General features: G+C 48.2%; 1 protein-coding gene and 1 non-coding gene across 2 annotated transcripts; one reads left to right on the forward strand and one right to left on the reverse strand.

Moving 5' to 3' along the window:
- The first annotated feature begins 2,292 nt into the window (after positions 1-2,292).
- Positions 2,293-24,294, forward strand: LOC8052705. The gene is made up of 7 exons (XM_040205670.1): positions 2,293-2,327; positions 6,247-6,488; positions 12,924-13,120; positions 14,483-14,704; positions 18,647-18,828; positions 19,494-20,463; positions 21,190-24,294. The coding sequence occupies exons 1-7, from the start codon at positions 2,293-2,295 to the stop codon at positions 24,223-24,225; spliced, it is 4,884 nt and encodes a 1,627-aa protein (XP_040061604.1). The 3' UTR covers positions 24,226-24,294.
- Trnai-aau lies at positions 8,748-8,821 on the reverse strand. The gene has a single exon. It is a non-coding gene; the product is annotated as a tRNA-Ile (tRNA).
- Positions 24,295-25,682: the final 1,388 nt, after the last annotated feature.

A 25,682-nucleotide genomic window follows, 5' to 3' on the forward strand; every position in this document is an offset into this window, starting at 1 on the left:
GACTCGCGAACTCTGGAAGGCGGTTGTGGTGCCTGGACTAACCTTCGCCAACGCGGTTCTTTGTGTCCCTGGCACAGTGCGGGAAGTAATGGAACGTCGTCAACGAGAGGTCGGGAGACAGGCTCTGGGCTGTCACGGAATGGTGGCCACCGAAGCGGTCCAGGGAGATCTTGGGTGGTCGTCGTTTGAGGCCAGGGAGGCGACCAGTAAGATAACCTACGACAGTCGTCTCCGTCTCATGGACCGCGGCCGGTGGGCCAAGAGACTCTTCGTCTACACATATCTCACGGGAATGCAGACTGGCTGGAGGAAGCGGCTGTACCAGTTAGAGAAGAAATACGGCTTCTTTTCAACCCCAGTAACTATCACATCAGACAGGAAGTGGGAAATGGAGATTCGAAACAGGGTGAGAGAGGAGGAGGCAGCTCGGTGGGCAGAAACGGCGAAGTCCAAGTCGACGCTATATATGTACCATCGATATAAGCACAACATATCGGCAGAGACTAGGCTATACGACAACAGCCTGGGCAGCCGGCTCCTCTTTGAGTCACGCGCAGGAGGGCTGCGAACGCAGATGTATCGCCGTCGCTTCGACCAGACGGTGGAATCCGCAGCATGCCGTGTGTGTGGTCAGGCGGATGAGACAATTGAACACCTTGTGCTGTCGTGCACCGGTCTGCAACCAGTTCAACCGGCGGAGTGTGGACAGGCAACCCGGGAGCTCGCACTGGCAGAGGCACTCGGCTTTGGGTCTGCTTCCAGCTCAGTGGCAGACTCTGCGGGTGGGACTAACGGCAACAACAACACCGACGCTACACCGAGAACCAACGGAGGGTGGCGTGAGCAGGTGGAAGCCACGAAGCGAAGGCTAGAGAACTGGTGGATGCTAGTTCACCAACGGGGATAACCAAATCCCCACTGGCTAGGTCCCAAACTCTACGGGACCGCCCGATTCAAAAGGGAACAGCCGCAAACCATCATCATCATCACCCGGAGTGAGAGTTCGCGGTGCTCCACATAGATGGCGCCACAAAAAAAGAGAAAGCCGAGGGGGACACAATGCGGTCGCTCATCTGGCTCTCGTTTCCCCACCTGTCTATCTTACACCCTGGTGGTGACGGTGTTTTCCCAGAAATTAAAATGGGGCTCCGGTGACAAAGAGGCACAAGGTGGAAATTTTTCTTTATTTACTTCACTCCTTTTCCGTTGATTTTTCCTGCGTGGGGGCAGAGGTGCATGCGTGGTGCCCGGTAGAGTTTCTAGAACTCTACATTCCACATTACAGTTTCAACATTTAATGAAAAATGCGTGATTTACTCAAGAAATCATAAAGTAAAGCAAAAAGCAATGTCAGAAAATATCAGTCACGGTATCAACACTGTGATGTCGCAATGAATGTCAATAACGAATATATATTCGACTGAAGAAGGATCTGTCAGCACAGATACGTTTCCACTACTTCGAAAAATCGTCAGCGAAATTAAAAGCTTTCTCTTAGCGATGCGAACACATATCAGAACAGGGGGCGTTCATTAATAAATCGTGGTCGCCAGTGGTCCCAAGATCGGGAAAACAACGGGGAGGTCACCGGAACACCTTCCTCCCTTCCCAAAAGCAGGAAAAGAAGAGGCGAAACCTCTTCGCCTGTCAGCAGTGAGCCGCCTCAATAATCAACAGCCGCATCCGAGGATCTGAGCGAGGTGACCGGAAGGAGGGGATCGAGGGCCCTCCAAGACAGGGGCCCTAATCTGGACAGTTGGGGAAGAAAGGCGTCGAGGAACTCGACCTCCGCGACTGTTTTCGACAAGTGTCCAGACGAGGACCCACAGGTCGGAACGGACAGCGAATAAGACCGAGCGTTCCGACCCGCGGCCGTTATCACAGCTGTCGCAGAAGGGGAACCACAGGAATACCCACAAGTTTAAAAATAAAAATAACAATAAACTTTTTTTTATTTATTTAATTATTATTATTTTTTATTTTTTTTGCTAGCTGGTGTTAAAGTAAATTTTTCCCACTGTGGAAGCTACGTTAGAGTTTATTCCGAATAGTATACAACTGCCTCCTCAGGTTGGAATTTTTTGTCGCGGTGTGCAGTCTTTTTCTTTTAGCATGCTGTGAGCACAAGAACAGCGTAGACAAAGAAGAAGTGGTTGGCGTTGCAGCTAGTAATGGCCTAGAGCACCCCATTCGATTCTACTCTTCAAAATTCTGTAATATATGGCCCGCTGATAGCTTCCCGGCAACGAGGCCATTCACGAAATTCCGATGTCCAATCTTCTTACACCGACAATGGCGAAGGTATTCCAGGATTCCACAATGAAAAGGTACGTGGTTTTCGACCCATGGGCCACGACATGAGTGGCGCATTTTGCACTGGCAGCAGCATGTTTTTTAATGCACACATTTGAGGCTGAAGATCGACATCAGTTCAACGAATACATGCTCGCATTTTTCCGGAGATTTTGTTTTTATTGAGAACACAAATGCCATTTCCCCTGTTTTTAGACAACGGAATGAAAGGTCTACCGTCAAGTTCAGCCATATAGAAAAGGCCCTCCCCATACTTCTATGCGAACAAAATGTATTGTCAGATGTAACCATAAAGAACTCAAAATCGTATCCTGTGGGAGGTAACAAATTCAAGTATTTTTTTAAATAAAATTACGCTTTTATTAAGTAAACGCTTTTTTCGGTTTTCTTCTAGTCAATACACGTTCCCACGAAAACGGTACACGAGGATTCAATGAGACAAAATAACGGGACGGCAGAAATTAACTTCCCGGCAAAAACGGAAAGTGCCTTTTTTTATTTTGGTCTGTCGAGCTCCCAAGGGAGTCTAGAGCCTCCCTACAAGGGAGTAGTCACATGTGGGGCCCTCTGCTGACAGCCTGATACAAACGGCAAGCATTTAAAGCCGGTCGGTTGGATTTCTCGGGGGTCGCCATAATTTGGGTGCCAGATGAATCGGCCACCAGTAGCAAAAAAACAACCTTAAAAAAAAAAAAAAAGAGCTGGTGGAAATTAATTAGTGGAAGGCCTCACGCTGAGAAAACTAAAAGGATGCGGACAACAAATGAATCTTCAACTGGTCAAAGTACACGCGGCTAGAGTGACCACCCGTCCCGCGACTCGCGGGACTGTCCCGCATTGAGGGCTCGTGTCCCGCGCCCCGCAAGAAATTCCCGAATCTTCAAAGTGTCCCGCATTTCATACTGTAGCAAAACTCATTCTGCAACTCATGGCGCTGCAGAACAACGGAGCACGGGGAAGCGCGGAGATCGCTGGTAATCATGTGAATCGTAATGGTACACCATTTTCTATCCAGGCATTGCGGGAAGCGACCGTTGTCCTTCCAGGAAACCCGACGCGCATGTTCCGATGTGCCTCCTCTCCCTTGGGGGGCAAAATATTCTAAGAAAAATTTCTCGCCAAAAGTTTCAATATAAAATATTATAATTATTTTCAGGTCGCTGTGTCAATGCGAAAGGGTTGCTGTTCATTTTTGTTTTAGTGAAAACAGTCACACACGGCTGTCTTCGAAACGGTCGAGAAAAAAATGTTAAAAATTTGTGTAGGACCATGTTGATAAAAGTCAACATAAAAGTAAGCGTTGACAATAACCCGAAAAATATTTACTGTTTCTTATTTCCATTGGATGCATTGAGTTCTGCTACAGTTGATTTTTATATTTTCAACTTCGACACATTTAATAACACATTTGACATAAATAATATATCACTGGAACTGGGAGTGAAAATTAATAGACCTATATTGTTATATTACCCAAGCATCAAGGAAAATGCAGGGATTGGTGTTCCACGCGCCGCACGTGGTGGCCTCAGCAGTAGCAACTTTTCTAAAACAAATACCTAAAACAAATGGCGTCTTGCACGCGCGTTCGTCAACGCTTTATTTTGGTTATTTACTTCGAATCTTTTATACTGGGAAGGCATGCACGTGTGGCGCGTGGAACACCAATCCTTGCATTCTCCTTGATGCTTGGGTAATATAGCAAATGAATGCAATTAGCAGGTGTATGAACATCACAGGATATTAAATGTGTTAACAGAGCCTCGATTCGTGGTGTGTGTGTTAATAAATTTCCTCTTATTTTCCCGGCCTTGTTTTTTTTTCCATACCACGATATGAATTAATTTAGACTTTAATTGACAACTTCCAATAAATGTAATTTTATGTATGAAAGTGCTAGTTTATTGATTTTGGTCTCGTTTATTTTTATGTGCTCATACGATGATGGATGCTCGGATCTGAGCCATGTAGGAAGGACCAATTATGTGAGTTTAAATCTATAAGAAAACAAAATCGCTGTGTTATTAATGAAATATATTGAAAGAGGCTCTAGCGCAAGTTCGTCTGCTTCTAGCACAGGGGTTGCAATGATGTCAGTTTAGCTTACTGAAAAGAAAAAAAAAAGCCGTTTACAAATCCCTGTAACGCCGAATTGGAGCGCAGCTCTTGAGGAGGAGGAGGCAAGGGTACTGAGGGGGGTCACGTCACCTGCGGGTAGTCACGTGACCTCGTGGATCACGTGACCCCCCCCCCCCCCCCCCCCCCGCTTACGCCGACGCCGCTCAGGCTGGAAATGGGCCCCTAAGAGCTGCGCTCTAAAAAAATAGTGGGTAGACCTCAAGGCACTTAGCACTGAGGTCTACCCACTACGTCCTTTTAATCAAAGCCAATCAGATCTTGGCGTTGTTATGCCGTCACCGCAACTCCTGCGCAAGCAGACGACTTGCTCTCAGCATAGGATTATGGTTATAACCCACTATCCTTCAATCAGAGCCAATCAGAGCTCGGCGTTCTGACGTCACCACAACCCCAGCAAAAGAAGCAGCTCCGCGTAGGTCCCTGACGTCGGCTGGGCTCGAAGATGGCGAACTGGGGCGTGGACATGGCGTTCGCGTGACGTGTCTGTGACGTAGTTGGCGAGTTGTGAGCCACGCCCGTTGGCCAAACTCTTCCCCTATCTGTGGTTCTGCACTGCGCATGCGCAGAAGCTTCATTTCACTCGAACCTGATTCGTGCGCACGCGCAGTGCGGGCGTGTGGGCAAATGTGGGCTTCTTTAAAAAGAGCGTGTTGCAGGGGCGGATCCAGAACTCCGTGTTTTAGAGCGCAGCTCTTAGGGGCCCGTTTCCAGCCTGAGCGGCGTCGGCGTCGGCGTCGGCGTAACCGGGGGGGGGGGGGGGGGGTCACGTACCGAGGTCACGTGACCTCGGGGCCATCACACGTTACCCCCCGAGGTCACGTGACCCCCCCCCCCTCCGAGATCACGTGACCCCCCCCCCCCCCCCGAGGTCACGTGACTACCCGCAGGCGTCGTGATCCCCCTCAGTACCCTTCCCTACTCCTCCTTAATTAAAGGGATACTCCACCGATTTTTTTAGCTACCTCAACTAACTATATTTTCTGACTCCCCGGCCTTTAGTCTCTCCGGTATGCTATTTAGAATCGCGAAATTCATAATAGTTATTGCGAAATCGGCAAATGAAAATGATGCAAAAACCAACATTCAAATATACGCGCGCTTTTCAGGGCCGTGACGTCAGTGGCAGGCAGGCTTGCCAGTCGAGCAAGCAGCCAAAAAATAGAATATGCCAATCATTTGTTCCGCGCTGGAGCGCGGGTACTGCAGCGAGCTTCCCAAGCATTCATTTGACACCATGAAACTGCTTCGAATCAGTTTAAAACAAAATCTACAGCTCAAAAAGTGAACCCGTGCCTTCCACTGACGTCACTTTTTCATTGTTGCCAGTAGAGACTTCGAGCTTGAAAAACACGGTGACGACCAAAACTCTAAATTCAATAACTTCGCGAAAAAATAATATTTTGACCTAATATTTGGGGTACTATTTTCGCGATGTTTGTTGGTTAGTTCAGCAAAATTTCAAGCAAATCGGAGACAATGAAAAAATCGGTGGAGTAGCCCTTTAAGAGCTGCGCTCCAATTCGGCGTTACAGGAATTTGTAAACGGCTTTCATTTTTTTGTCTTTTTTTTGAGGGGGGGGGTTGGCGGGGCAGAAAATTTGTAAGGATGCTATTCTCCCATTTTTCGTGTGCACCGGGGGGTCCACCCACATCAAACTGCCCTCCGAGAAGGGGGGAGGGGGGGTCGACTTTGTTTCGGGGGGGGGGGGGGGGGGTGGGGGCCGCCCCCGTCGCCCTTCCTTTGGATCCGCCCCTGGCGTGTTGGCGTATAAGGACGTGCTGCCCCCTTTTCAGCACTTCCGGCGGCGGAGGCGGAGCCAAGTTCAGCCGGTGGCTGTCGCAGATCAGCGACCCCCGCACCAGGCGCAACAGCGACAACAACAATGGCGAGGAGGAGGACGGCGACGACCCCTGGGGCGACAGGCTGGGGCGACTGGACCTACAGGGTGACGTCAGGATGGGCTTCGAGGACGATTTCCACCTGACCCTCATCCCCAACTTCCTGCACGACTCGGACGCCTACGTTGCTAGCCTCGGTAACAACTTCGTTTTGATGGCTTGCTCGTCACGTCATCGTATCATGCTTATAAAAACACAACTTCAGTGGTGCGAAGAAATTGTACGCTGCAGAGGACGCGCTCTTAGCAGAACCACAGTGGCCGCGGGTGTGACGTTAATGCAAGCCGTGATTAGAAGTTGCGGGGGGGTTCTCGCTTTGCAGCAGCCGAACATGGGCGCCGCCATAATCGACCTTCAGTTTTTGTTTCCTCTTATTTTGATCACTTCGCATGGGCCATCCGGAAGTATATCTGATCTGTGGGGGCGACGTCTGGGGGCTCATGCAACTCATGTCGCATCGTGTAATTCACCTCTAGGCTCTCTCTCGCGGCAACACGGGTGGTGGGAGGGGAGAAGAGGGAGGGGGGGAGGGGTCGGAGCAGCTTTGATAGTTGGGGCATGCCCCCACTGGTCTAAAACCTGTGGGGGCGACTTAGCCGGGTTATCCTGAGGGGACTTACAGGGGTTGGGATGGGTGATGAAATGAAAACTAGATGAGGTTAACGGAAAAAAATGAAAGCCGTTTACAACTCCCTGTAACGCAGAATTAGAGCGCAGCTCTTGAGGAGGAGGAGGGAAGGGCACTGGGGGGGTGGGTCAAGTGACCTCGGGTGGCGGGGGGTCACGTGATTTTGGGGGTCACGTGACAATGCTGATAACGTCATCAGTGACGTCACTGATGACGTCATCAGTGGTGATGACGATGCGGATGCCGGTGACGTCACTAATGACGTCATCAGTGATGATGACGATGCGGATGCCAGTGACGTCATCCGTGACGTCACTGATGACGTCATCAGTGGCGATGACGTCAACGGGGGTCACGTGACCTCGGTGGGTCACGTGACCTTGGGAGGGGTGTCACGTGACCTGGGTAACCATCGTGACTCTCGTGAGGGTAATCCTAGTAACCCTCGTGAGGGTAACTCTCGTGACCCTCGTGAGGGTAACCCTTTTGAGGGTAACTAACCCTCGTGAGAGTAACCCTTGTAACCCTCACGAGGGTTACTCGCGGTTACGCCGACGGCGACGCCGCTCAAGCCGGGACGGGCGCCTAAGAGCTGCGCTCTAAAAAAAAAGGTCATACGAAACTTTGCGTGTGTGTCTTGAACAAAAATCCTGTCCTGGAGATTCCATTTCTACCCCCTCAAAAAAGAAAAAAAAAAAAAAAAAAGTTCGCACAGGAATTGAAGTTGTGACCTCTGCGTATTAGCACGGCGCTCTTCCGACTAAATTAGCAGGCCATGGAATTTTACCGCTGACAGCTGCGCACTCGAATTTAGCTGCACTAGCTGCACGTCGCTCATCCCGCGCTCCTCACACCAAAACCAGTCTTTCTGACCGACGACTTCTAAAGACAACTGACGCATTTGAAATCGAACGCGCGTGTCGGGGTGGGTACTACGATTTGCCTTAAACAATTCTATGTAGTAACAGCACGATTTCTGCATTGAGCTAAACCGCTGTTTATTTATTTATTTTTTTTATTTTCGTTTTAATCTTGATTTTTTTTTTTTTTTTAAGTCGAGCAATGTGAAATACTACGTTAGGCTGCTTGACTTTGTACAAAGTTCTGTCGGTTGTTATAACCGGGCAAAAACGAAAACACTCACATTAATTTTTCCTTTCAATGTATGACACATAGCCTATTTTTTCCCCTTTAAACTAAACCGTTTTGGCATATTTCATGCCACAAATAAAACAAAAATGTCAAACATCGTATCTTTGACGTTCTGGTGACGTTCGGAGCCTTGTATCTCGGGATTTATTATAGAATTTGCGGATTACATACAATATAACCTGTAGGCCTATACATGTGCTATCGACTGGTATTATTTTAGCTTAATTTATTTTCACGAAATAGTTTATCTAAATTTTAAAATTTCGTTAAAAAGTAAATTTTTTTATAATTTTGGGTTCGCGTTAAAAAAGGCATTTTTTTATTTATTTCTTATTTTTCAATCATGTTCCCAATAATGTTAACTTCTGTGCGCATACACAACCCCCCCCCCTTTTTTTTTGTATTTTTTGTAGAACACCTACGTGCACTCGAACCGACAAAAGTGTAGATTCACAAGGGCAGGGGGGTTGGGTTCGGGAGGCGAAGAGGACTGCAGAAGCTGGGGTGGAGATTACGTCAAAAATAGGTGAAGCAAGAAAAAAAAAAAAAAAAAGACATAACAAACTTTGCATGTGTGTCCTGACTTTATGCATAAAAAAAAAAAAAAAAAAAAAAGTGGCCTGCACAGGGATCGAACCTGTGACCTTCGCGTTATTAGCACGACGCTCTAACCGACTGAGCTAGCAGGCCATGGTGTTCCAATGGTGGATGTTGCAAACTAGAATTTAGCTGCACGCCGCTCATCCCGCACTTTTCATACCAGAACATTTTTAATCAACAACTTATAATAATAATAATAATAACGAAGTGTCTAGCGTTACGTCCGACGTAGCCCAAATTACGTCCAAATCTCCGCCTTCCCTAGGTTCACGGGGGAGCTGGCAAAGCTTTGACGCTGAAAGAATAAAGCATATATTTGGGGGGTACGGTTGGTCGTCCGTCCGAAATGTGTTTCATTCTTTCAGGGTCAGTTCCGGAAATATATATATATATATATTTTTTTTTGCCTCCTGCTTTGTCCAGAAGGCGTTGCGGAAAAACTAAACCGGCTTGTAGCGCCCCCTTTGGTTTGTCTATCGGTATTGGCCCGGTAGTACCACAGTACAAACTTGCGCATTTGAATTTGTCCCGCGTGAAAGCGTTAGCGGCGTTAACCGGGGCCCGGCCTATGAATTCCCACCTTGTGATTGTTTTACGGCACGGAATCGAGCCAATTCCTAATGTGGAAAGCTTCTTTGGTTCCTCAAAACCTCGCAAAGAGAAGAAACTGAGCGATGCTTGCTACTGCAAGCTGCGTCCACGCCGTACAAGAAGCCGCAAATTTGGCGTAGGCACTGTCACTCGCAAAAACAGCGAGCTTGCTTGAGAAATTGCCCGTTCACACTGGACAATTTCTTGCGTTTTTTTTTTTTTTTTTACGTTACGCTACGAATTTTTTACGAACGCGCTTTGCAAACAAAAACTCTCAAACTGGAGTCCCTCCGTACAACCAACGCGATCAGCTGGTGACCAACCTCAAAAATGCGCGAAAGCAGACGCAAGCGATCGTGCGGCGACCGGCCGTCATTTGGCCCAGCAGATCGTTCCTAGTGCACGCTGCTTCTCGAGCTCTTGCAGCTTTTCTTGCACATTTGCGCTGTAAGCTTGACGACGGAACGTAAGGTCAGCAGTAGGCCCTTCAGCACATGCTTGTTTCTCTCTAGTGCCCGCGCACCCACGTCTTTTCAAAGGAAAGCTCTAGCTGGAGACGGCACTTTTACTGCTTATTTCACGTTGCAAAAGATGCAGTTCGATCGGATGCGTGCTCCTGTTTGTAAAATTCGCATGACGCACGTTTCGATGCATGCCGTGTTTAGCAGAATTTGGATGTCTAGAAAAGCAATCGTCTCGTTTACTCAAACGCTCAGTGGCTAGTATCGTTCCCTCCGCTCGATTTCGTACGGCTTTGATTGAGATTCTTTCTGTTCTTGACGGTTGACGACGCAATAGTTCTGTCGATGTTTAGAATACATCGAGGCCTGCTTGCTCCAGGTTTCGACCTGCTTGGACGAAGGAAAAATTACTAGCTTGCGGCAAGCTCGAATCCCTGGGGCAACGTTGTGCGGTGACGACTACGAGTGACACATTTTGAGTCGTGAGCACGCCAACGCACAAATAACAGCTACATGCAGACGTAAACGAATCCTGGAGAAAAGCTCACCGGAGAAAAGTTCATCGGAGTTAAGCTCACCGGAGAAAAGCTCACTGCCACGTTTGACGCAAAATCCGCCAAGTTAAAAAAAAAAAAAAATCGGTGAGCTTTTTTCCGTCGCTTGACATAAACAGTCACCCGAACGGGTTTGTTATTGTGCAGTGGCCGCGGGACTTGTGCTACTTAAACACACTACCGCCCGCCACCGGAGGGCGCCACCATACGTTCAAAGCTTCAGTGCAGGAGGCCGCGCTGGCTGAGCTTGGCTCAAAGGTGGTGGGGTAGCATCTGTGAGTGGCAGCATCAAGCAGACTGTTTGTCTACGTCCCCCTCCCCCCGCATTGCTATGCGAAGAGCAAGTTGTCCGCTTCTCGCGCAGAAGTTTCGGTGGCATAAGAAAGACGCCGAGCTCCAATTGAAGGATAGTGGGTAGACCTCAAAGCAAGCTGCCTTGAGGTCTTCATTCAGAACCAACCGGAGCTCGGCATTCTGACGTCACCACAACCCCAGCAAAAGAAGCAGACAAACTTGCGCTCCGCATAGCATTTTTTGTTTCTCCTTTTGGCTTCTGGAAATCGATGCAGAGAGCAAGCCTGCTTTCTGCGCAGGAGTTACGGTGACGTCAGAACTATGCTGTGCTCTGATTGGCTTTGATTGAAAGATATATAATGGGTAGACCTCAATGCTAGATGCCTTGATGTCTACGCAATATTTTTTCAATCAGCCAATAAGAGCTCAGCACTCTGATATCATCACAACCCCTGTGCAGGAAGCAGAAAAACTTGCACTCTGTATTCTCACGAAATGTACATGATAAATGCACCACCTAAAGACACCTTTGTGAAGAGTTTCATTGCGCTCATTTTATTGGCTGATTTATGCGGTTCATATATTACGCTCGGACATCGCTCGGGAACACCCTGTATAACAAAGCATGGTGAATGCAGCCACTCAGCATTCTTCTGCGGGGTGAACATTTCCAAGATCCCTCTTCTCCCTGGTGCAGGCAGATCAGGTCACTTAGCGCGTGCATGAAGGACGTGCGCGCAATGCGCAGAAAACGACAGAGCCATTTTGTTGTGCACAGATGTTGTGCACAGAGGGGCGACGACACTGTGCGCTTATGGCCCGGTGACATGGTAAGATGAGTGCGCGTCAAGAACGGCGTGGCAGGCCGAAGAACGGAATTGCAGCCTGTGTGCATCCACAGGTCTTCAAAACTGATGGCAGGAGACCTGTGGCAATCTCCGGTTGCTAGGGCTGGTGCCGTCCCGCAGCGATGCTGCGAACTCTATAAATGTGTGCTCCAACGGCGTCCGAGGTCAGCGCATGTACCAGGGCACTCATGCTAACGAATTTTAAAAAGAAGGTATGGGTGCACCTGGAAGAAGAACTACTCCGAAAGGCGTCCTTTTCAACCATTATAGTCTCATTTTTATCAAATTTTTGGGGTATATTCGTGGCTGTGAAAAAGGATTCCATGAAGTCTTACATAAAAGTGTTACATAAAATAAAGTATTACATCAAAAACACCCAGAGTTGAGAAGCGGTAACGCCAATTATTTTAATGAAACATGCAATAGACGTCTGTCATGCAGCTGTGGAAGCAAAGAAAAAAAATAATGCCAATTTAATCAATTTCATGTTTCTAACTTGATCAGATTTTACAATCTGGCAGACAAAGGTCCTGCCATACAAGCTGATATCTTGTCCGATACTTCATTGTGCCTGGCAAATGTTCATTTTTCAGTCATTTTAATTTTATTTATTTCATCCGGCCCTCTTTCGAGAAAATTACATAAGGAGAGAGCCATTGTACTTCATTTTCGCTGCAATCATGGGATCCTTTTTTTTTTCTACACTGCACTTGGGACCAGGGCCGTACCCAGAAAAAAATTTCGGGGGGGGGGGGGGGGGGGGGCGGGGGGGTTTCGGGGACAACGGCGGCCATTTTGAAAGTGTCTATTGTCTTATTTTCGCCTATGAATCATGTGCATCAGTGGCATATGATGGAGAGTTACAGCAAACCGGAGAACCGGTCCCGGTTTGGTACCCAGTAGCCGACCGGCGCCACTGCGCGTGCGCAGAGGTGGAGATTAAAATCGGCTGGCTGCCAGTGCACCGACCAGGGTCGTACCCAGAAAACAATTTCAGGGGGGGGTCAGAACCCCCTAATCCCCCCCCTGGTTACGGCCCTGCTTGGGACCAGTTTTTCCGAGATCATTTTCTTCTACACCCACTTTCAGTGCTACAGAACAAGGCACTACGAATGCATGATGACTACCCATAACAAGATATAGCATGTTCTCATAAATGTCCAACAATCCAATGATGATAGCGAATGAAGTGAGTAGACTGAATTTCAGAAAGGTTCCAACCCGTCAAACAGAAATGTTTTTTTTTTTTCCCTCTCTCACTCTACCGATTCTCGGCGTGAAGTAAAAAAGAAAAGAGCTTTTGAAGGAAATTTGAACCCCCCCCCCCCCCCCCCCTCCAGTCGGTGCACCATTGGGGTGAGCAATGAGCAATACAATAAATATATATACAGTCAAACAAACAAAAGACAAAAGTCTTGATGTCGCGTGTAATTGTCGCATGCAGAGAACAAGCTCGAACGACTTCATCACATCAGCCGAAATGTCAGCCCCAAAGAGATGCTGACACTCATGGCGAAGGCCAGGGCAATGCGACTCAAGAATGCCGAGCTGAACGTTGGGCCCAACCAAAGCACCGAGGACTCCTACGAAGACTCCGACTATGCTGGTGCCTTCAATTTTTGGACCGCTCTGGTTGTGCCTGTGAGTTACCCTGAAGGAAGCGTAAATTCATCATATATTAAAAAAAAAAAAGCTTTTAGTTTTTTTGCAAGTCAAAATTAATGCAATAGATCGGAATCAGTCCTTTGATGGGGTAGGAAAACTTTCATTTCCAGTACATGGTATAACCTATGTCCACATAGATATCGCCTTTCCTGTAAATAAAGTTTAGCCATTGTCTTACATCTCAGCAACACTGTTGGAATATTGATGGTCGTTTGAAAACTTTTATAAGGTAGCCCTATTTGTGCTCCATGGTAGAGGTCGCAGGTTATTTGGAACATCTTACACCTAGAGAGAGGAGGTGATAAATATTTTCCTCACATCAACTATAGAAGATTTAACTTAACCCATGAATAATAAATGTTTTGAAGCATATATCTTTCAGAGTACTGAGTATGACCACACATCTTGCACACATTGCTCCTCAAAGGTCACAATGAATCGATACAGCAGAGGTGACTACCAACATCTTGTTGTACTGTACTGGCAACATACAAGCCATACGGTAGCAAGTTTGCCCGGTGCCGATCTCCGATTGGAAGGATAGTGGACGGACACAAAGCCTAGCTACCTTTGTCTCTACCTTCTGTATCCCTCCAATCGGAGCAACCAAGATCGTCGTCTGCTCCTCACGCAGAGGGATCCAATGATGTCAGGGTCAGGTGCTAAGGAGCCAAACACCGGCATCATCTGCTAGTCCTAGTAATGGCTGTCTTACCTTTACTACGGCTTTCAGAAATCCACCGATCCTTCACAAAGAAGGAGTTGGCCCTTAAGAAAGGGGTACATTGCATTTGTTGACTAACAACTACCAGACGCGCAACAACGAACGAGAAACCCACGACCCAGATGTCGTCTGCTCCCCAGCCACTGAAGAGTGAACAGCTGTGGGGGCGGAGCTTCCTCGTTTCAACCAAATACTTTACTAGGGGAATACAGGACATTCCCCTCATTCGCATCAGACAGAACGACGGTCACGCCATAAACCACCCCTGGTGGAGTGGTTTAATTGACGCCACCTCTCTCCTCCATCTCCCTCCTCTCGCCGCCAGAGCACATGAAGGCGACACCTGAGAATGCAGTGCGGTCGACGGGGTCGCGGATGCGAGGACAGTACTGCTGCCGCTGTCACGTGCTTCCGCAGATCTTCGTTGTATTTTTTGTTATGTATTCTCGGGGAGTGTCCCGTATTCCCCTAGCTAGTAAGGTATTTGTTACAACCGACCACTCCCTCTTACCGTGCCTCCTCTCTTGGGCGAGCTCCCCCCTCTCGTGCACGAAATAACAAGTTTTGGCATGATTCGTAAGCCACATACATAGTGCAAACCTCTTACAATGCAGCTTTCAAGACGTCTCTTCCCGAGGTTGCCGCTCTCCAAGGAAGAGACGCAAGGCCTGCTCAAGTACGACTTCCTCCACATGCAATGCGAGGACGAAGCTAAGGCGGTAGCCATCGCCGCACCAAATACTACGGAGAGCAGCAACCCGAGGCCAACCGAAACGCCGCAGGACACCAGCCGGGAGCCGCAGCGTAGAAAGAGCGAAGAACGGCCCATCATTGTGGTAAAAGAACTGCGACTTGCCGATAACAAGAAACCCTGGAAGTCTAGGGATGCTTGCAAGGACGGCCTCCGGGCACCGGCAGCAAGAGCAAGGGCCGTACTTGTGAACGTCTTATTAAGTTCAAATGCAGCAGACGTTATGATCCGATGGATCTAATTGAGCGGCGCCAAAAGTGCATCATCGTGGAGCTTGTCGTCTTTGTGCAACGGCCATCGGTGGCTAAACCAATTACGCACAGAAAAAAGCGCAAGTTCAGGGCACACTCACTGTGCACAATTGGTTCAGCCGGCAATGGCAGATGCACAAAGACGACGAGCACCATGACAATGCACTTTTGGCTGCACAGGATGGTAGGGTTGGCTGCGGTCGGACTTACCTACATCAAATGGAGTACAGTTACACGACGCCCTTCCACGACCGTAAAATGCCGGGCAAGCGCCCACTCAAAATTGAGAGAAAATTGCAAAAAAATGGGGGATGGGCACTTGTACGGTCATCAATTTTACATATCAATGTACTTTGCATATTTTCTCAGATCTTACAAATTTGGGTATGGGCGCTTAGTGTGGCATGGGCGGATGCACGGTATTCTACGGTAGGTTCATTTCTGACGTGGCCATGACATCGTATAGTCCAATGGTAAGAACTGTAAGAAGCAACAATGCTCAGGTGTGCGCCCTGGAAAAAATGTATTACTACAAGGATGTGCTATGTGGGATGAAGATTGAGGTCTTCAAGGAAGCTTGAAAGCTGTAGGATTGATGACATGTAACAATATTGGTTCTAGAAAAAGGTTTAGTGGGGTACCACCTAGTTGTATGAGGCTTTTTTGTATGGCCATAGCTTTGGAAAAGTGTGTAGCAGTGGCTTTCAATATCTTGGCGGTCTGTAAAAGTGTAAAATGTGAGACTGTGTACAAATCACGAGGAAGCTAGAGTGCAAAACCTCCAGGGAAAACTGACTGGTTTGCATAAAATGGAGGTAGGCTTACCCGTCCCTAGACTTCGCTCACCAACAAATGTTCGAGGGTTGATTGTTTGAATAAGAACGCTTTTAGTTCTTTCAAATCAAAGTGACAACAATTCTAAGATCTTTGCAAAAGTTTAGAAAGCGATACACCATCACCTTTCTATCACAAAGTGCTTAAAACGTGCGATAACTGTACTCTATCACTGCCTGCGTATTATTTCCGACCGAAAAATCTTTTCCCATTTCCAAAAGAAAAAAAGTTACGAGTTTCTTGCTGCATCCTGCAAATGCACTGAGGTGACAAGAGCCGAGACGCTGCGCACACTTCTGCCCACAGACTGATACAGTGGAATCTCGTTGATACGATTTGGCATAATACTTTTGTTTCTTTCCCCCCCAACATCCCATACGAGCAGTGTATTTTGATACAGACAATACAATCATATTTTTGCTTGAAATCAAATATTACATGCTTGAAATCAAATATTACAACTCCGAAAGCGCAACGGGCCGTGCAACGGCCCGTTGCGCTGTCACAGCAGGAGCCACAGCTAACGCTGGGGTGTTTCAACATGGTCACCCAGTCGGGCGTTGCTCTTCACCATCAAGCGGAAAGTAGCGCACTCTGGTTTCACCCTGTGGCTCGGTGTGCGTTGCACCCAGTAGGTAGCGTTGGCGGTGTTAGGCGCCTCTTGCATAATTTTCTCCATGTATTTTCTTACCTTTTTCCAAGTGCACTTTGTCTCGCTTTGTTTGTTCAGCGCCTCACTGGTTTGTTTGTTCTCTGGTGCTTCTCCTCCGGTGCTCCCTATTACGGCTCTCGTGGTATCGTTAACCACTGTGACAATGTCAAGAAAAAACACGACTTGGCTTGACCTACAAGACAGTTTCTGGCGAGGGGAATCATGCCGACGCAACAGTTGTCTCGGACTGGATGTCAACTTTGCCAGCGCTGATATCCCAGTATCGACCACAAGATGTGTTCAGTGCCGACGAAGCGAGTCTCTTCATCAACCTTCAGCCCGAAAAAAGTCTTAGTATGAAGGGCGAGAAATGCCAAGAAGAAAAAAAAAGCAAGGAAAGAGTGACAGTCCTCCTCTGTTTCAATGCAGACGGAAGCGAGAAACTTAAGGCCAACTGTAATAGACCCTTTGCAAAAATTCCAAAAGCTCGCACACGCCGCGCGACGAATAATGGGAGTCCTCGATACGCCCCTCCTCCCGCTACCATGTGACCACATGGCATACGCGAGCAGGCACAGGTTACCACGGCAACGACTTTCGAGCTGCGAGTCGGGTGAGAGACCTTTGCACCACCTCTATCGTCTGCTGTGCCAACGCTTTGTCGAACCTGGTCGAAACCTGCCACGGTTGCGGTGCAAACTAAATGGATTCGGTGACACTTCAATATGTGAAGGTAAGTTACAACGAATAACATATTGAAATAAGTTCACCTGTTGCGATGCCTTTACGCTGCCACAGATACGGTACGCTGCCAACGACGTACGACTCGGCGAATGGGCGGGATGGCGGATGGCTGCAACGGCTGCTGGCTCTGGCGGTAGCTGCCGGGACGTGCGCGCAGTCACAACGAGGAAACGCGTGATCTGTACCGAGGGTTCCCAAAATTCGCTGCTATCGTGGCACTGTAGGTTTTGCAAAGGGTCTATTGAGAAGTTCTGGAAGCCGCGCTGTTTCTCGCGTAACCCGTTCCTTCCGGTCACCTACAAGGCAAACAAGAAGGCATGGATGACAGGCGCTTTCTTTTCTCAGTTTCTCACTGTTCTCGACTCCAAGACGCGTACCGAAAACAGAAACATTCTTTTGTTTGTCGAAAACTGTGCTGCACACCTGGTTGACGTCGGCTGGCTCCGAAACGTAAAGGTAATTTTTTTGCCACCAAACACCACCAGCCATTTGCAGCCCCTGGAAGCGGGCATTATCACAAACGTGAAGCATCATTTTTGAAGCTTGCTGGTGAGGCCCCTTCTAGCCAGGATCGATCGAAATGACACCAACTTGAAGACTGATCTCCTTGATGCCATTCACTTTTTGGCGATATCCTGGGATCGTGTGAAGTCAGAAGTCATCACAAACTGCTCCAAGAAATGTGGATTTTTCGGTGCACAGGATGATGCGCTTAGCATCGAGGAAGACGACGGTGGTATTCAGATTCCGGACTGGGATCACCTGAACATGGACGTTTCTCCAGAGGAGTTCGTGTCGGCGGATGACCACTTGGCGACATGCGGGTTGCATACTCTTCAAGATGACGACGAAGATGACGACACACAAGGGTTCGGAGACGACTGCGGGGTCATTGTGCGGTAACTGTAGGCGATGCGCTCGAAGCGTTTGACACTCTTCGGGCTTTCGTCATTAACGCCAAACTGGCCGACCAAACTGCGAATTTTTTTTTTAACTTTCAAAAGAAAACCCAAGCCAAAGTGATTGACTATTTCAAGGCTGCGGAATAAAAGCAAGTTTCTCACCGGGTACGCATATTTTATTACATTTTTGACCTCATTTTAGATAAAATGATTTTCGGGTAATAAATTTTTTTTTTTTTTTTCGGTTCCCGTGAAAATTGTATTAACGAGATTCCACTGTACACGTAATCATTCTCCATCACCGTCCAAAATTTGGCAAAGGTGCAGAGATTCTATTGTCCCGTGACATTGACGTCGCATGACTGTGGTGTCAGTGTCACATGATGTCTCACAACATTACAATTTCCCAGCTAAATTTAGCGATGTCATGATTTCACAATCTCCCCGCTAAATTTAGGGTGAGAATCTCTCCACAACGTAACAGGGAAACGATTAGTGCAACGCCAGTGTTACGTGACACTGCGCAATTCCCCACTAAGTTTAGCGGACCACACTGTGCACCGTACACACATCAGATACGCTGATAAATGTAATCAATATTGGCTGTCACCGTAAAAGAACATCTCTTGCATTCCTCTTCGTAGTATGAGAGTCCCGAGGCCAATGAGCTCCAGATCCCAAAGGGCTGGGTGGAGGACGAGATACAGCAGAAAATCCAAGCGGAAACCTGCACCCTTCCAGACACCGTCGTGGCCCCAGCCAACCGCTCCGCGCTGTCGCTCAACACCAACGGCGGAACCGTCCCCCAGGAGGCATCTACACTCACGTGAGCAGACGTAAAGCTTTGTTTAAAAGCCGTTGCACAGGCGGCACTACCTTACAGGCAGAAAATCCTTCCTCAGTATCCCTCTCACACTCCTCCTTCCTCGTCGTCACAAAAGAAAGGGTATGTCGGTTGTACACCAACAAGCGGGTTTACAAACCAACCCTTGTTTGCCCGAACCAGGTCTGGGCACTGCCATGCGCAGAAACCAGATCCGCGCAAGGTGAAGCATTTGCGCACATGCAATGCCGACTGCTCTGCCACTACATTGCCTGGATGTCAGAGATTTGACTTGGTGTAAACTCTGTTTCACCTTACCTTAGACCACAATAAACGCTACGAGCCATTCCAGCCAACCCAGCGTATCACGTGGCTTCGCACCTTGAGTGCCACTGCTCCACTCTGGGAGGTCACATGACAATCACCCGGCGCTGGATTTGCTCCAATGGCTCTTAGAATCCGCCACGGTCTATTGTAAAGTGAAACAGAATAATTGTCCCCGCAGAGAAATCAAGAGTCTCCTTCTCTCTGAGACGGAAAGGAGGAGTGAAAGGGCGACTTCCTCCTTCGTGCTTGCACGTTGGGCCCTTTGAGATGGCCTTTGATGCTCGGTTGAAAAGGACCTGCAATCATTAAAGGAACTGCCGTAAATGTTCCTCCTGCCGCAGTTCCATCACAAGCCCAAGCAGACGAAGCGAAGACGCATTGTACCACTTCGCCCACTTCATGTCCTCTGCGACGTCTACGATGGAGAGCACGAGAGTCGAGTACCCGTCGGAGAGCCGCCTGCTTCTGCTGCAAGAACGCCTCTCCCGCTCGAAGTTGCCTTCAAAAGAGCGGGTCCCTTTCATGTCCCTCTATGGCGCTAGCATTGCTCACATGCAGCAATCATTAAATATGGTGGACATGGAGATTGCATCGGCAATGGCCCAGGGAAAATCCTTTGAGATCTTGCAGGAGCCTAATAATCGAGAATGCAGAGTCATCGTCAGCCGGTCGTCTCCTTCCCTGAAGACGGTGACGGAGCCTCAGAAGTTCCAAGCGGAATGTCAGCCGGGTAGCAGAGCTAGGCAGTACCATTTAGTCAAGGAGAGCCCAGGAGAGGGGGAGGGCGTGGAAAATGAGAACCAAGAGCAGGGCTACCTCGAACAAAGACAGGAAGGACAGGATGGACAAAGACAGGAATGTATGGGACAGCTAGATTTAGAACTCAGGGAGCTACAAGAGTACAGTCCAGAAAAAAACCGCCATGCTTGCGAGGAAAGTGGTACAGGAAAGCACGTGGGGTACCAGGATGCAGCCCAGAACATAATCATCCATGAGTGTGTGATCGCTTCGTCGCCACAGGAGGACGTACCAGGAGTAGAACAGTCGACGCCAGTAGTCAGAGTCAAAGAGGAAGTCGTGCTGCTGAAATGTCAAGAGGCCCCATCACAGGACTCGACGCTCCAGGAGGTTACTGCGGCATCGTCATCATCGTGCGAGAGGTTGCCAATGGAGCAAGGACTGTGGGCAGCTGGTTTGGATTCGGCAGCGTTCCAGGTGCCTTCGGCAGAGGACGTGGTTCCGCACATGTCCTCTCTGGTGAGGGCCAGCGAAGACGAGGACGAGCAGTCGTCTGTGCCGCCTGGAAGCCAGGTGAGCCAGTCTTGAGGCCATCGGTGGCCCCTTGGGTGTGCCAGCAAGTGGCCCGATCTCATTGCTTGTTTTACTAAACTTTTAACCAACTGTAAAGGTGGTGCCTTTGTTATAGAAAGATCTCACAGAATGATGCTACCTACGCATAAACATTACTCGTAATTTTGATGTACACTGAGCGACACTGTTAACGCAAAAGCGACTTCGGCGCTTTTTTACATTTTATTTTGAAAGGGTGCTGGTGGGCATAAGAATTTACCATTTAGGTCTGTATACCAGCTGAGCACTTTCCACCACTACAGTAGTTTTGATGACAATTTTTCAATACTGAGAAAAAATCAGAATAAACCAGCGATGGCTCGCTCACGCCAATGGTGCCGCAGAAGTCACTCAAATCGTGCAATGAAATTATAAATGAACCTCTGTAGGAGAGCCTATTAAACAGCAAAAGCCTGGCTTGTCCGGCAACATTTGTCCGCAACATTTGCAACATACCTTATTTGACGTCATTTCACATAACAATGATAATTTCAAGAGTGTAGTGTGAGCACATATTGCTTTGAAATAAATCTTAATTGCACGAGAAAAACAGCCTGCTACAGCCACATAGCTCTGGCAGCAAAATCTCCTTTCAGTCGTAGTGTCAATAGCAAAACAGTGTACTGTTTGCCATTTTCGAAGCCCAATCGAGCTGTTGCGATTAATTCCTGGCTTTTAACCTCGCAGGGTGGCTACGGGCAGTCCTCAACCATGCTTCAAACTCTTTCCAAGGCAAGCGAAAGAACCAATGACAGTGACAGGGAGTCCGAGCGATTCAGCCATTACAGCGACCCCCAGAGCAACCTCCATGGCACCGAATCCGAAGAGACTGTCACGAAGGAAGAGGGACAGGCGCCAATGATACGGATGTTTGGCTCCATTCCTCAAGACATCCACACCACGCTCAAGACCAGCTTTTGTTCCTGGGTCCAGCACAAACGCCTGGAAAGCCTGGAGACTGCTCGCGACGCTGTCAGTTCCACGGGCTCCCTTCCGGCAGTCGGTTTCGAAAGCACGGAGCACTCAAGACTACTCTTCAAGGTTTACGGAGAAGAGACGAAGGCATCGTCAACAACCAGCAAGAACTCGGAGCCCATCACGAGCAAAGCGTCTTGGCCGTTTTCCGAGGTTGAGACCATTGTGGAGGAGCAGCCGAAGAGCGTGCTCTCTGGCATGACGACCAATTCCCTACTGAGCTTAAAATCTACCGACACAGCAACAGTTGTGCCAATGGACGAAAACAGACCTGCGGTGCATCCTCCTGGAGCAGTTGTGGCCACGTCATTAGCATTCAAAAGCCGCAAGCGTTCCGTGCACTGGTTCGAGAATTGTGTCCAAGATGCAGACGGACATTTTGTAGAGAGAGGCTCCGACTCCCCTAGCCCCCAGCACGAAGACAGCAATCCAGGTACCAGAAAAAAGGCCAGCAAGAGCTTCTCGTGCGACCTCGTAGGAAAGGCCGCTGAAATCCACAAACACGTCGAACAGGAAATGGTTGCCGCAGATGAGCCCCAATTCCTAAAAGCTGATTCTAGGAAAATAGCGGAATACGAAGAGCTGTCGACAGAACATCAGGCCCCATTGACAGTTCTGGAAGTCACCATGACTGCTCCAGCCCCAGGTACTTATGCAGACGAACAGAGAACCTCATCGACACAAGACAAGTCCAAACCTTTGGCAGACAGCGGACAGGAGGAATCCAATGGTAAGCGTCCCAACACTGACACGACAGTGCTTCATTGTAGTGAAATTGTGTACCATGGTCATTTTTCTTTCCTCGCCGGTTCTTGCAAGACTTCGTCCACGGCGCACTCTTCGCTGAACGTCGTCCGGACAATCCGGATCAACGCTTCGAAGCAGTTCAACTCTTCTCTGCCGAAACGGTCTGCCACCAGCCTCGCGAAGAGTGACAGCGCTTTCAACAAGTCCTTTCTGCTGCCAAGTGCCCTGGCGACACCGAACAAGCACAAAATAACACAAAATCTAATCGTCAAGTACAGAGCAGACGTGTGCAGTCCTGCTTCAAGATCAACACCTCAGTCCAAGATCAAAGGAAGAACCGAATGCAGTGCTCTATCTTTCACTCCGAGCTGTCATCCTTCTACTATTATTGAACAACACGTGGAAGAAGTGCCAGAATTACTCAAGGTAGTCAGGAAAACAGATGAGGAGTGCTGTTCAACAGCTATTGAGCAAAATATACCAACGGTAGTTGACATGCCTCCTGGTCCCACCGCACTCGCCCAAGTTGCCAAAAGTCAAGGGTTTGTCGGATCCATGGCTGAAGAGGATGCTGCAATCAACAGAGTTGTTGCGAGAAGGGGCGCAACCATTGAACATAAAGTCGACTATGCATTAGCTGAACCCTCTTCTAAAGGAGGGAAACTGTTCACAAATACAGAGGAAGATCTGCTGGAAGTCAAACGTCCAGTTGAAGACCATGGCTCAGTCACCCCAGTTATGGATGGTTGCATATCGGTGAAGGTAACTCAGCAAGACAGCAGCGAATTCAAAACAGCAACCCAGGAGAATGGTCCAGTCACAGCCATTGCTAGTAACTCAATACAATGCACATGTGAAGGTCATGCCCTAGATAAGCTAGTTGCTGAAGCTTGCAAATTAAGTATGGTAACTCAAGATAACAATAGGTCCAAAACACCTGCCAAAAACGACAAGTTTGCAACATATACTGCTGCGAATTCACCGCCATCTCCTGCCAAGGATGCTGCACCAGTCACACCAGCTGCTGAAAGTTTGAGAGCAATGTTAGCTCAAGACAATGATGAGTACGGAATAACTGCTGAAAGGAGCAACTCAGTTGCACCCATGGCTTCTAATCTTATAGGTCCTCTGACTGGAAAGGGCTACCCCTTCCAATCTCCATCATACAATCTCACCCCACTCATTTCCACTGGAGAAAACTATGTTTCAAATGCACTAACTGATGGAGGCTGCACAGCAAGAATCTCCACTGCAGGTTGCATAGCTCAAACTGCTATGGCTTCAAGAGAGAACATGTTTGGCAAACTGACTAACAAAAGTAAGGAAGCCGAAGGAGCCTCCAGTGAGAAAGACATAGCTAAGTCAGCTCCTGTGGAGCGAGGAACAGTGTCACTGGGTGCCAGTAATGATGCCGTAGACACATCCGATTGCTGCTGCAAGCAACTGCTTGTTGCAAGACTGCACAGAGCTTCCCTAGTTGCCGATGCTTTAGCTAAACATGCTGCCGGACGGCGAGCTTCAACTATATCAGCTAATACTGACTTAAGCATAGCCGCATTAGAAACCCGAGAGCGAGCCACAGATAGATTAGCAGTTCCCAAACAAAAGATACCCCTGTCAGCTACTGAAAAATCTACTCAAACTATGACCGAAGTCGAAATTGGCACATTCAGTTCAGCCGAGACAGATCTCAGCGTACAACAAGAGCTTGGCAGGAGCTCAGTGGAAGAGAGCACTGCAGTAGTCACTGAAGATTCGGGCGGTAATGCAATTATTGTAGGGCAAAGTGTACTCTGGACCAATGGCGAAGGCACTGCGGCACGCGTAGAAAACAATGACAAGCAAGAAAGAGGCACTCTGTGCGTTCACCTTCGGCCTGGCCCCCTGTTGTCTAGAAGCGATCTTCATGAGGGCAGATCAGGCTCCCTGCCTCGACGTCCCAGCAATCTGAGTGCATACGAAATCCTCTACAACCAATCCGTATCCGACATTAGCCAGTGACACCCCGTGAAAGGGGCCGATTGGTCACACTGGGACTACTCAATATATAAAGCAAAGGTTTTGCCAGAACACCTTGACTGATCGCTTTTTTTAGTGCTGAATGTAGCGGCTCCGTCAGAATTTATTTTACAAATGCTGCACAGCATATGAAGTTTGTCCAAATATATGCTGCTTTATCTCACGAGGGTAGATGGGAAATGTGGCTGGAGTAAACAGATACTGCAACAAAAATAGAAATATGCACAGCACATACAAAGTTAGGTTAAATGTGAAGATTAAGAGACCTAAAGCCTTAGTCCACCTGAGCGACAAGCAGCAACAACTGACATCGACCAACATCAAGCATATGCAGTATGCACGCGTAGGTATCTTTGGCAAACTTCCGTCCTTTGTGCTTACTTTATGAGCACCGATATTGCAAGCCTGTCAAAGATACCTCAGTGTGCAAGCTGCATATGCTGAACATTCGTTGTTATTGATTACTGCTGTTTGTTGCTCGAGTGAAACAAGGGCATAAATGATACTACTGCATATTTATTTTTAATATATTCCTACATTTTACGCCTTAAAGGGATGCTGAACTGAAATCTGGATTCCACAAAGCACGGTGGCAAAAGTGTGCAACGGGATGCTACAAACATCAAAACATCACTCACACAACGATATATTGAACGGATGACCATATTTCTCAAAAAAAGGAGGCGCATTTGACAGATGTGTTTACGTCTTGTTTCTCCGAGAAGGAGAGGGAACGGCCTCGCGTCTTCTCTGCCTCGCCGCCTTGAGGGGGCGAAGCGAAGAGAGGAGGAAACGAAATATCTTCAAGTCACGCGCCTCGTTCAATCTCAACCTCTTTTTCCAAAAATATGGGTGTCCATTCAAGATATCGCCTTACGAGTAGTGTTGTAGGGACGGTAGCGTCCTGCCTACAGCTCCTGCATTGTTTTCTGAAATCTAAATTTCGGTTCACCATCCCTTTAAATTTCCCATTTTGGCAAGTGACTACTGATCTCTGAGATGCATCTTAGGAGATTCCTGGCATGACCTCTCATCAGGATGCCGGCACGTCGACAATTTCTGACCTGCCTTCGAGCTTTGCCACCTTGTGGTAAAGCTTGCCAGTTCTAATGCCTAAAGCATTAATGACTGCACTTTATCCTCACCTGGATAATTCTACCGCCTATCTGCTGAAATGTGCCGTCATGCCTAACATCCACTGACTTCATGCTTCACATTTCTTACAACTAACAAGCATTGTTGTACAAATATGTGAAAGACATGTCACGAGCGTTCTCCAGAACAACGAAGAGATATTGATGGTACAACATTGCTCAGTTCAGTGATGCCATGTCCCTCCACCGTTTTATGAGGCATGCGCTTTGTATACTGATGCCTTTTCCGCCACTTGTCAAAAGAAACTGATCGAGGGGCTTTAGTCACATATCTAGAAGTTATCA

This window comes from Ixodes scapularis, unplaced genomic scaffold (assembly GCF_016920785.2).
Source record: "Ixodes scapularis isolate PalLabHiFi unplaced genomic scaffold, ASM1692078v2 PGA_scaffold10__122_contigs__length_95168666, whole genome shotgun sequence".
NCBI classification, from domain to species: domain Eukaryota; kingdom Metazoa; phylum Arthropoda; class Arachnida; order Ixodida; family Ixodidae; genus Ixodes; species Ixodes scapularis.